We start from the raw sequence: 13,434 nt of genomic DNA, 5'->3' as shown, positions 1-13,434 counted from the left end.
TATATATATATATATATATATATATATATATATATATATATATATATATACACACACACACATGATAATAGATTGAGTTGTGCCAGGGTCTGTGAAAATATGGACAGTCCTTCTAAAATAATCACAACCAAATCGCCAGACACATTATAGAGAACATTGATTTGGGTCTAAGATGCTTGGCTTTTCAGTTTGTTTTATGGGTGTGTGTGTGTGAGTGTTTGGCCTGGTGGATGTATGCATGCCACATGCATACTTAGTGCCTGTGGAGGTCAGAAGAGGGTGTCAGATCTCTTAGAACTAAAGAAATAGATGTTGTGAGCCATTATATGGGTTCTGGGACTTGAACTATGTTCTCTGCAAGAGCAGCCAGTAGTCTTTCTTAGTGGATAAGCCATATGTATTGCTGTGATCTTACTTCTTAAGACTGTGTAAGATTTTTAGAAGATTTGGGTGATAGTGTACACACCTTTAATCTCAGTATACAGGAGGCAGAGGCAGGCAGATCTCTTGAGAATCCAGCCAACCCAGCGCTACATGTACTGAGTCAGTCTCTGTTTCTGTCTCTGTCTCCCTGTCTGTCTGTCTCTTTCCATTCTTTCTCAGGCATACAGAATAGATTTGTAAAATTGAATACTTATAAAAATACTTATTTATTAAAAAATAAAAAGGGCTCAAGTATATGAATATACTTTTTTGAAAAAATGTAACAATATTTGGAATGAAACCATCACTGATGTTGACTAAATGATTGTCATATTTGGTTATAATCAATACTATGTGATCTAAGTTAAATATACATTTCACTTCAAATTTAGTGTTGATATAAGCCTTTCTTTTGTTTTTTTTTCTTCAGATGTATGGTCTGCAGGCTGTGTGTTGGCTGAGTTGTTACTAGGACAACCAATATTCCCTGGGGACAGTGGTGTGGATCAGTTGGTGGAAATAATAAAGGTGAGACGGTTGATTTACACTTGAACCAAAAATGTTACACATACACACACATACATACACACACACAAATCACACGAAACAACACCTTTAAACAGTGAGAAAAGGAGGCTGGGGACATGATTCAGAAGTTAAACCACTCGCTGTACAAGCATGAGAAGTCAAGCTGGCTCCCCAGAAACCCTCATGAATGTTGTCTGGGCCTGGTGTTTCCCACCCAGAGAGCTGCAGAGCAGGCTGCCTGCGAAGAGTAGCCATATCTGTGAGCTCTCAGCTTGATTGAGACCCTGCTCAAATGAATGCAGTGGAGTAGTGTCCAAGGATAACTGCCAATACCTACCTGGCCTTGGGCCTTCATGGACAAGATACAGAAGGATAAAAAAGGAGAAAAGGTTTATTTAGTAGGTCATTTAGCAAGCTGTGCTATAGAGCAGGTTGGTGAAAAAACTACTGGTTTCCTTTTTGCTTGTGTGTACATTTGTGTATTACTTGTGTTCACAGTGCTCTCAGAGGCTAGACGAGGGTGTTGGATCCTTTGGATTCTCAAACTGGGAGTATCACAGATCATTGTACCTGGATCCTCTAGAAGAGCAGCCTGTGCTAGCAATTGCTAAGACAACTTTCCAGCCCCATGATCAAATGATTTTAAGATCTATGTCAAAATTCAAAATTGTTTTTCCTTTTAATATAAGGAAAAATAGGGACTCAAGGTTACTGGGTCCAAATGTAGTTGAAGAGGCTGGCGATTGGTCATCTTCCTTAACTGTGTGCAATTGGAATTCACAGCTGAGACCTCTGGGTAATTTTGTTGTTGTTGTTGTTGTATTGTTTTTTGAGACAGGATTTTTCTGTGTAGCCCTGGTTATCTTGGAACTTACTCTGTAGACAAGGCTGGCCTTGAACTTTGAGATCCTTGGTAGCCATTTTTAATGTTAGACTGAACCCTTAACCCTGTCACCAGTACTGCTTTCTTCTTATTGATTAGAAACAAGTAATAAGGACACATATAAGGGCACAAAGCAGTCTTGAAGAAGGGCTTTTTCAAGTGTACAGAGTACTGTTCAGTATTTATGAGACAGTTTGCACTTTTTAAATATATATATGATATATACAAGAAAAACATGAAAACTCCTAGCTCTGGTATTACACTAGGATTACTGAACTAGTGTTCAGTTCTTAAAAGAAACAAGAACTAGGCATTAGATACAGAGACCTCTTGAGTATCTCAAAGGGAGTGATACTTTTTTATTATCATTCTCTCATATATTAATCCCAACTGCAGCTTCCCCTCCCTCCTCCTCCCCCCAGTCTCTCCTTTCTCCCCTCCCATCAACTCCTCAGAACTTCAGAACAGAGCAGGCCTCCTGTGGATATCAACCAAACACCTTATGTCAGGTCGTAATAAGACTAGGCACATCCCCTCATACTAAGCTGGGATGAGGCAGCCCTGTAGGAGGAAAAGGGTCCCAAAACCAGTCAGAAGCATCAGAGAGTCTCTGCTCCCACTATTAAGAGTCCCACAAGAAGACCAAGGTATACAACCATAATGTATGTGCAGAGGACCTAGGTCAGACCCATGCAGGCTCCCTCTCCATGATCCCTGTGAGTCCAGGTTAGTTGATTCTGTGGGTTTCCTTTGGTGTCCCTAACCCCTCTGGCTCCTACTTTTAAAGTTGCAGACACAGAGCTATTGTTCATTTGGGGGTTTATTTAACCCAAGATTTCAGACATCCCCCTCTCTTGAATATTCTTAGGCTGAGATTCACCTAGATTTTTTTTTTAGTGTTTTGTTTTTTCCAAATATATATAGTAGATGAATGGTTTTTCACTTGGTGCTCAGTGTTTTTTATATAATCACAGAATAGCTTACCTTTTTAGGAGAGGATAGAACTTGTTTCCAAGCGTAAATTTATTTATGAAGCAAAGGCTGATAGCTAAAACAGTTCTGATACAGAATAGATTAGAAGCCTTGCATTTTTAGTGTCAAAACTAATGACACAGTTACAGCAATTAAGAGAATGTAGAACTTAGTGAATGTAGAAATGGAATGTGATTGAGAGCCAAGAAATAAGATCTTACATTTATGTCCAATTGATGTTTTTTGACATGTATTCCAAGACAGTTCATTGGGAGAAAACCATAATTACGAGCAGTAATACTGAGACTACTGAGTATGTATGTTCAGAAGAATAAAGTTGGAACCTACCTTACGTACACTTCTGTGGAGGAGAGAAGATTTCTACAATCCATGGAACTGTGAATGAGTACAGACAGTGTGGAGAACACATTTGGAAGTTCCTTAGAAGACAAATGTTTAATTATAGCATGATCAAGCCCTCTCTCGCACAAGTATCTTTCCCAGATACTTGGGAGTGTGAAAGCTGCAGTCTCGCATAGTCATTGCTGTGTCATTTGCAGTAACCAAGATATGAATGATACCAGCCTGTGTCCTCATTGAGTAAACAGATGGTGATGTCATCATCGAGTAAACGAATGATGATGTGCTTTATGTCAGCTTACCACTCAGGCCACACTCCATCACCTGAGGGAATCAGGGCTGAAACTCAAGGCAGGATCCTAGAGGCAGGGACTGAAGCAGAGGCCATGGAGGGGTGCTACTTACTAGATTGTTCCTCATGGCTTGCTCAGCCTGCTTTCTTATAGCACACAGGACCAACAGCCCAATGGTAGCACCACACACATGACATAGGTCCTCCCATATCAATCTTCAACCATGGAAGATGCACTATCGACTTCTCTACAGGCTAATCTTATGGAGGTTTTTTTTTTTTTTTTTAATTGAGAGTCTCTCTTCCCAAATGACACTATCTTGTGTCATGTTGACATAGAACTAGCCACCACACCCCTTATCCTTTTAAAAAGTCTTTCAGTATATACACCCCGTTAACTGCATATATTGAGTTAGTGAAAGATTTTTGTCTTGGAATTGGGTCCAGAATGTAGAAGGAGCTCACAGGTAGGTTGAAAGGAAACAAGGGAGACCAAGGAGTGGGCAGTGTCTTCTCAGGTAGCTAAACAGTGTGAGCAGTGTGCAGATGCTGGATTTCTGTTGGAGGTGATGCTATCTGGAAAGGCTTCTTAAGAAACCAACACTTGAACTGAATCTTCACTAAGGAAACACATGTACTATTTAAAGAGGAAGGTGATGCTTAGCTATTTACTTGAAGTCAGGTCTGTTGTGTCTTAAATACAGCTTGTGGTTGTGAATGACAGGGTTGATAGACTAAGTGTACCAGGAAAGAGGAGTCTAGAGCTATGGACAGTAGGTATATACTATATTCTAGGGAGTTAGAAAGCCACTGCAGAAGTTTAAACAAAGGAGTAACATTTCTAATACAGCTTCTTTACTACACAGTAGCTTTAAACACAACTGGTTACACATGCAGCTACTTTGTTGAAGTTTGGTGCCCTCTGGTGTTGAGCCTTAAAAAAGCAACTAATGCCTCCTGAATATTGTAGTTGTGCTGCATTGCATTGCATTATATTGTGTGGTGTCTCCCACACTGGGCTGGGCCTTCCTGTATCAGTTAACAAACAGTCTCATATAATACCCCACAGGCCAGTCTCATCCAGGCCGTCCCTCTTTTGAGACTCCCTTCTCCGGTGACTTGAGGCTGTGTCAAGTTGGCAATTAAAAACTGACTAGGACATTGAAATGCCATGCTTAGAGAAAAGTGCATAAAGCAAAAGTGACCAGTTCACGTCATTAAGGGATCAGTTTGTAAGGAATTCCTAAATACGTATTCTGTTTTTATAAATGACTACCTTTCATCAAAGTTTCTTGGAGATACTTTTAAGATAATCCTATTTCTTAAAATCCAACTGAACTTCGTTCTGTGTCTAAAGTGGTATAGTCATTTATTAAACATGCTATCCATAAAGTGAAAAAATTAAGCTGTCCAATTTCAAAACATTAGCTGTGGTAGATCAGGTAAAATGCTCTCTAAACCTATTACAAATTAATGTGACAACTAGACCTTCCAAAGTTCAGCTGTAATAGTGATTAAAATGTCTTTTGTGTGGTATTGGCTTCACTCTGTTGTCATAGTGTCTCCCCAGGTTTTAGACTTTTATCTTGACATTTGTTCACTAAGCAGTCCTTATTTCTGTCAGCATACTGTTTTCTACCTCAGCTGCCAGTGTGAACAGAATTTGCTTCTACCCTGTCTGCCTCCTGGATTTTCTTACACAGACACCAGCTCCTTGTTCTCCATCAAGGTGCTCTCAAGAGTCCTTGATTTATGTTGTGTGATTTATGTTGGCCCTAGTGTTTTTATTATGTCAATGCTTTCAGGGGCTCTATTGGCTTTATTTGGTTGGTTGGTTGGTTGTTTTAATGTTGAGATTGGGAATTGCTGTATAGCCTTGCCTGCTTTTGAACTGTTTGTCTATTGTCAGAATTAGTCCCGCCTTAGCCTCCCAAGTGCAGGAATTATAGGTGAGTCGCCAGGCCTTGCTCCTGTTGGCTTGCTTATTAGTTACTTTTCTTACTGCTCTGACAAAAATGCCTGACAGTAATGGAAGAAAGGATTTGTTTTGTCTCACCATCAGGGGACACAGTCCAGTCAAGGCAGGGCAGGCATGGCAACAGAAGCCTGAGGCAGCCCTCTCACTCCATTCACTCATGGATGCTGGTGTTCAGCTTGCTTTCTCCCTGCTAGTTCATCCAGGACCCTCAGCTCATGGAAGCCCCTCATAGACACCTAGAGATGTTTCCTTGGTCATAGTAAATCCTGTCCAGGTGACAGTAAGGATTAACTGTCATGACTTTTTAAGCTATATTTTCTTGTGTTGTTTAGAGGTTTTTCTAGGATTAGAAATACAGCTCTTTAAAATGTTGGTGCTTTTAGGTGATGATGGTGATGGTGATGGTGATGATATAGTAGTACCACCTCACATACAACCTACTGCTGGTTATATCTCCTTCTCATCCTTTGCAGTATAACTATAATATCTCTTCTACCTGTGTTGGAGTGTTTTGCCTGCATGCATGTCTGTCCACTGTGTGTATACCTGTTGTTAGCCAAAGGTAGAAGAGGGTTTTGGATCCCCTAGGACTGGAGTCAGGAATGGTTGTAAGCTGCCATGTGGGTACTGGGAATCAAATCCCAGTCCTCTTAAGAACAGCAAGTGTTCCTACTCACTGAGCCAACGCCCTGCTACTCCCCTTTCATTTAATTTTTAAAATTATTTTTGTTAACATCCTTATGTTATTTAATCCCTTTGTCCTCTTTTTTTCTGTATTATCTTCTCTGCCTAATTAAAAGCCCCACCTTGCCCCCCAATTTCCTTTAGTACACTTCTAAATTCTCCCTTCAATGATTTTTATCTACTATGACTTGACATGATGTTAGTTTTTATGGTAGTTGAGTTTCCTTGAGTCTCTTAGATTGTGAATTATGCATGGTATTTATCAAATTAGAAAAAAATTCTAGCTTGTAGTTTTTTAAATAACTTTTGGTTTTGTATCTTTTTTTTTTCACCCTCAATCCTTCACTCTTTTCTCAGCTAAAATACACACACACAGACACACATAATAAAATATATATATATAAATAATTAGTTATATGGTTGAGCATCCTTAGTTCAAACATAAAAATATGAAATATTCAAAACCTGAACGTTTTTTGGCACCACTATGATGGACAAACGAATACCACACCTGACCTCATACGATAGGTTTCAGTAAAAATGCAGACATATTGAAAATCTTGTATAAAATTATCTTTAGCTTATAAAAGGTACATATGAGATATAAGAGAAAGTTTTGTTTAAAGTTGTGTCCTATCTACAGGATATCTCATGTATGTATGTATGTACTCATAAAATCCAAAAAAAATGAGACGGAAATGTTTGGGGTCCAAGCATGTTGTGTAAGGAGTGAGAGGAGGGCTTCCGTTCTTCCTCTGGCTTCAGATCAGTCGTTTCTCTGCTGTTGCTCATTCACTGAGTCCTTCTGTGTGTCTAGTCTGCTGTTTGTCTCCATCTAGTGAGCTTTATGTTTTACACCCTGTAGTAAATGTACAATTCCCCATGCTTCTTCATTCTCTCTTATTTCCTTGTTATAATACCTAATTCAGTGTATTTTGATTGATTCTCTTACCCACTTCTTGCTTGTATTTTCTGACTTCAAAACTGTTCATTTTTGATTCTCTGGTTGCTGTGGTTTTTGTTTGTCTTTAACTTCTTTATTCCTGGAAGCCAGATGTACTATTACTTCAAAAATGGCTAGAAGCAGAATTCTGCGGTATAGTGTCTTCCTGAAACCACCACCACCTCCCTTTTAATTACACGAGTTATTGTCCTCCATTCCTTACCTCCTGCACTGCAGTCGCACAGAAGTTACACTCATAGCTTTTGCTTATATTTGACTCCTTGAAAGTGGTAGCTCCCTGTTGGAGTTTTTACAGCAGCCATACTCTGTACAGCTAGACCCTTTGGTTACAAAAACACTTTGAATGAACATGACATTTACTAATGTCCTTTCATGGTGATTTGGCATCACATGTCATATTGCGTATACCTAAACATTAGTGAGTCAGATACTTCTACTGTAAGTCTACAGCTACAGAAACCTTAAAAGTGATTTTCCTTGATTATTTAATTTTATACAGTATATTTATGATTTCAGTAGTCAGTTAGATAACAGTGATCTTTCATGTTCTGTTTCTGAAGACATATTAACAGTTTATGATACTCTTCTTACTAAGTTGAATTTCCACAATGAGTCAGTTTTATTTAAATGAGCTTTTTTTCAAGTTGTCAAGAAGTCTGTTTAACTGTTAGTTTGCTATTTTACAACTTATTATATTTTGTTTATTTTTATTAACATTAAAAATCATGGCCAGGTGGTGGTGGTGCGTTGCACACGTTTAATCCCAGCACTTTCTAGGCAGAGGTAGGCAGATCTCTGAGTTTGAAGTCAGCCTGGTCTACAGAGCTAGTTCTAAGACACCCAGGGCTATACAAAGAAATCCTGCCTTGAAAAACCGATAAGAAAAAAATAATGTATTCAGGCTGGAGAGATGGCTCAGTGGTTAAGAACACTGTTCTTCCATAGGTCCTGAGCTCAATTCCCAGCAACCACTTGTTAGCTTAAAACCCATCAATACTGGGATCTGATGCTCTGATGCCCTCTTGTGGCATGCAGGCATATATGTAGATAAAGCAAATATATACATACATACACACACACACACACACACACACACATATATATATATATATAAAATAAATCTTTAAAGACAATATATTCATACAACTCAAAAGAATTCAAATTTGTATTTGTGATATGGTGTAGTTTGAGAGAATTTTATTTCATTTTTAATTTTTGTTTTTGTTTTGGTGCTAGTAATCAAAACTCAGGGCCCAAGCTGCCCAGCATGTGCACCATGGCTGCAACTCTGATCCAGGAACTGATAGATTTTTGCAAACTGTCCCTTACTTTTTGCCTTCCTTCTGGAAAACATCTTAAGCAGTTGTGGAAGGTATGGCTGATCTCCTTCGTTGACTTCCATGACATTGTCCTCCATGGGGCCTACTCCAGCCACGTGGACCTCTATTTCAGTCCTTTTTCAGTTGTTAATGCCTTTAAATTTGTTTTATTTGAAACTTTTATTAACAAGTATGTAATGCATTCAAATTACTCTTCCCCTTCACCTCCCTGTCTTCATGCCAGTAGCCTCCCCCCCAACAAGTCTCTTTCCTACGTTCATGTTGCTTTGCTTTCTTTTGTGACCCAGAGTGGCCATGGTTTTGAACCTCTGTCTCTTGGAGACTGTTTGGGAGAGTATAACTACAGACTGTGACTGCCCCTACCTCAGAATCTTCCATAGCACCCCCCTTATCAGTCTACCTCAGATCCACGATTGGCCGTTGACAGGTGCGGTCATGAGTGGCAGTCCCTGCTAAGGAGAGATGAGGATGCAGTGGCTGTGTCAGACCTGGGTGACATCATTTCACAGCCCTTCCCCTATCTTCCAGCGCTTACATTCTTTCTCCAGGCATCGTGGTGGGAATGGTGTAAATAGCCCTGTTGAGCATGCTGTGGTACTTGTTCTCAGCATGTTAAGTATCCACGAGCCTTTTTATTTACTATTGTTTATTGCAAAGAGCTGTCTGATTAAGTCTGGAGTCGTATTTGTCTATAGGCATAAAAATAAACATTTGGAAGGCAGTTTGCCAGACTTCTTTTCCAACTTTTCATTTGTCCAAGTGCTTGCACGTATATGCCTGTGTCTTATGGTGGCCAGAGTACATTTGGTGTGTTAACTTGTCAGACACAGTCCCCCTGTTGCATTTGAGGCATGGGGCTCTCCCTGAGCTGAAACTTGCCTTCTAGACCAGGCTGACTGGCCAATTGTGCCCCCAGGGTTCTACCTGCCTCCCTCCACTTCCCAGAAGAGCATGCCACCAGGCCTGGCATTCACATGCATTCTTACAGATCAATCCAGGTCTTCATGCTTGCTTTACAGAAGGTAGATTACCAACATAGTTACTCCTCTCTTTTTCTAAATGTCTGTCAGTTCAGGTACTGTATTTCACTTTCTTGCCCTTGCTTTACTTATTAGACATTTTTTTCACATGGGTCCCAGCCTCTGGTAAATGATAAACTAACTGTACTGAATGTTGTTTGGGGGTTTCTACCCCACCGTTGATCATTTAGTTCCCTAACAAAAGACACAAAACCTTTATATTTCTAATAAACCTTAAAGTATTAGAACTGGGCAGATATCAGCCCTCTATGCTATTTTGTCTGCTTCCCTGTCAGTTACCCTGATATATCACTTGCCATGTTACATTGGGCCACACTCCATCAGGTCTACTCCAACTACTACTTTTGACCATGTGCTCACAATTGACCTAGCCCATAACGACAACCTCCTCTCCCTCCTCCTCTTCCTCCTCCTCCTCCTCATGGTTTCTATCCAAGACCTCCAGCCTGAGAACCTTTCCTCCGCTCCCTCTCTTCTGCACCCCCTCCTCCCCGGCCAGGCTGTAGGCATCTTTATTAACCAATCATGGATAATTACACAACAAAAGCTCGTATATGTAAGGATCTGCAATCTTGGAGCAACCAGATTTTGGGGTACAGAATTTAGCATTTTTTGAATACAAATACCCCCAGCCCAACCTCCTACACCTAATACCCACCAGTTTGTGGGGAGCTCTTCCTAGATGGTTTTCTTTCTAAGTCCTCTTCTTTATGATTTAATAACCTAAGCATTTTTCACAACCTCTGAAATTAGAAACCAAATCATTTACTTTCCTACTAAACTTTATAATTAGACTCTTTGAAATAACCCCCTAAAACCGGTGTACCTCTGGAAAGTGTCAATTCTGTCTCAGCTCTATATCTGGCCAGCTTTTACCTCTGAACAGACAGTCATCCTGGGCCTCCAATTTTCATTGCCTAAAAATGTGTGGAACAGATCATTGGTCAGCCAACTAGGACCCCAGCCTGACTACAATCTGTGTCCATGTTCTACATAAGCTTTGCTTATGAGTGCTTCTGTGAAGCAGTAGCTGAGCCAATAGTGACAGGAAACCTAGCTTTCAAACCTATACTGTTCACTCTCATCCTTTCTCAGAAACAAACAAACATATACTAACCTGCAGATCAGAAGAAGTTATCCAGAGTTTGTTGATTTCTATAACCCTTCATGATCAAGTGTAGAAAGATAAGAGTTTCTCTGTGTAGGCCCAGCTGACTTAGAACTTGCTATGTGGATCAAGGATGGCCTTGAACTCCAGTTGCGTCTGCCTCCCAAGTGCTGGAATTAAAGGCATTTGCCCCTACACCCAGCCTAGAAATACACATTAATAAAAAATTTGGTCCCTAATATTTCATCTTAACTGGCTTATCAAAATCACTACCAACAACAACAAAAATCCTAGCAATAGCTTTGTTTTTAAGACTTAAAAACTAATCAAAAGAGTAGAAAAGCAACTCTAGTTTACTGTTTCATCTAGAACATTTTGCAGTGTTCAGATCTCGTCTTTCCATTGAGGAGCCTCAGTACATTCAAGGTTGTAGGGCTTTAAATAAAGTGTGCTGAGGAATTTCTAATGATAGTCTGCAAGTTCGTAACTAAAGCTTCTTAAAAGTCACAAGTGCATGTTCTCAAGTTAAAAAACAAACCAACCCAATAGTTAAATTCCAACCAACAGCTATGGCTGAGGAACCTTATTTCATTACTGTTGAGTAGGTTTTGTTCCACTGTTGTAAAGTAACATGCAGCATATTTAAGGAGACTCCTACAGATGTAAAAATTGAGTATGTGACAAGTCAGTCTTTGGCTTCCAAAGAAGTAGAACATGTGGTACATGCTTTTCCCTGGCTTAGTTTATCATAATGTCCTTCAGCTTCATTCATGTTGCTAGTGACAGAAGTCTGATTGTCTTATGGCAGAATAATACTCCATTGTGTATGTATAACATCTTTCCCTGTCTCCATCCATTCCAAGATCTCATATCGTGGCTATTGTAAAGCAATAAGCTTGTGAATGCAGTTGTCTCTTCAGTGTTTTCTGAGTCATTAGAGTTCCTAATATAGTGTAGATATGTTGAATAAAATGTGTTTTACAATCATGTATCTCGGTCTTTGACTTATTTTCTTAAGAGTGTCTTTTGAAGAAAAATCTAGTTAAAAAGTCAGTGACATTGTGAAAGTTTTAATGATGTCTAGAGAATTAAAACCAACAAAAAACTGAGGAATATGTCTTTGACATGGTACTGTATGCTTTTAATCCCAGCACTCAGGGCAGGGGCAGGCAGGTAATCGGTGAGTTCCAGGCCAGCGAGTTCTACATAGTGAGACTGATTTTTTGTTTGTTTCTGTTATTTTAAATCCATTTGTTCTGAATGTTTGTAGAACTACACCTGGTTATTTGTTGGTTGTAAGCACAAATTAAATATTTAATATTATATTACTCTCCTGTAAAACTGTCACTAACTTATAAATAGTGTAATATTTTATTTCAGCAGATTTGTTTCAGCTGGTAGTAGTGATGCATGACTTTAAGCCCATTTCTCAGAGCAGGTGGGAGGATCTCTGAATTTCAGGCTAGCCAGGGCTATCTATAGAGACACTGTCTCAGTAAACAAAAATGCCTATTTCATACTAGGCTCTAAGGTAATGAAATGTAATATGTGAAATCCTCTGTGTGTGTGTGTGTGTGTGTGTGTGTGTGTGTGTGTGTGTGGTGTCTGTGTACATGCTTCTCCCTTGGACCTGTCCTCAGCAGCCTTCCTTGTATTCAGTACCTACTACAGCTCTAGAGACACTGAAGTGCTCAGTTTATTTTGCCTTGTATTCTTTATGTTTTAATAAACAGCTATATGAGTTCTCTTATTCTTTATGCCTTCTCTAGGTCTTCAGGTAGTTTCTTTTTGTAATGATACTCTAAATAGTGATTGCATAAAATTATGAAATTTGCCAACAAATGCCCAACTACAGCATTGTTAGGCCTGGCTAACTTGAGTGACACTTTTCCTTTGTGGAGCAGCTAAGATCAAAGTTGGGATACAGTGGAAAAGGAAGCCGGGAGATTGCTTGAATTTTATAAATTTATTTATTTATTTTATATGCATGGATGTTTTACAAAAATGTGTGTGCAGTATGGGAGCACTTAGTGGCCGGAGGCCAGTTGGTATTGTAGGGTCTCCTGGGACTAGGGTTACAGATGGTTGTGTTCTTAACTAGTATGTTGGTCCCTGGAATATTTTCTAGTAATATTTTTATGACTCAGATTTTTAACATTCTTATCATTGAACATTAGTCTGTGGAGGTATATCATGGTTTTATAAATACAAACTAAAAAGCTTTCACAGTCCATTGAGTTGTTATTTTATCTCTGCTTGGAATTCATTATATTAGTAAAACCAATGTATCAATATATGGATAGAAAGTTGATACTATCTTCTTTTTCTCTGTGTAGGTCCTAGGAACACCAACAAGGGAGCAAATTAGAGAAATGAACCCAAATTATACAGAATTCAAATTCCCCCAAATCAAGGCACATCCTTGGACAAAGGTGAGTGAAAATGAATTTGAGAAAGTCCATCAACTAAGAGTTAAGTAAATCTCAGGGTTTTCTTTGTACTTAAGCTGAACTATTACAGAGCTCTCACACAATTACAAATGCATAGCCGTTCTCTGTGAGGGTAGCTCGGTGGCTATAGCTCAGTGTTTTGTTGACGGTAGACTATTATTCCTGTTGATTGCTTGTAGATAATTTCCAGCCTGGGCTTTCATTTGCAAGTAAGAACCAAGTATCCATGACATTAAAATAATGGGGTGGGATTTTTTAAAACCTGAGGTTCTAAATTTTTTGATTTAAATAGAGATGCATAATTCAGTATTATCACAAATAACATACCTTTACATTTTTTTATTCTTTTAAACTATCAAAACAAACCTTCTTATAGTTGCTGTGTATTATTCTTGTTTACTATCCTGTTGGT

General features: G+C 39.1%; 1 protein-coding gene across 1 annotated transcript in view; it reads left to right on the top strand.

The window, feature by feature from the left end:
- Positions 1–13,434, top strand: part of Gsk3b (glycogen synthase kinase 3 beta) — a 136,355-nt gene that overhangs the window by 94,338 nt on the left and 28,583 nt on the right. The window contains exons 7-8 of the mRNA XM_028788194.1: positions 854–951; positions 12,909–13,004. Of these exons, the coding sequence (XP_028644027.1) occupies positions 854–951; positions 12,909–13,004 (194 nt within the window). The remainder of the gene's footprint in view (positions 1–853; positions 952–12,908; positions 13,005–13,434) is intronic.

Source organism: Grammomys surdaster, unplaced genomic scaffold (assembly GCF_004785775.1).
Source record: "Grammomys surdaster isolate TR1022 unplaced genomic scaffold, NIH_TR_1.0 125704, whole genome shotgun sequence".
NCBI lineage: Eukaryota > Metazoa > Chordata > Mammalia > Rodentia > Muridae > Grammomys > Grammomys surdaster.
This window is presented reverse-complemented; position numbering and strand designations above follow the sequence as displayed.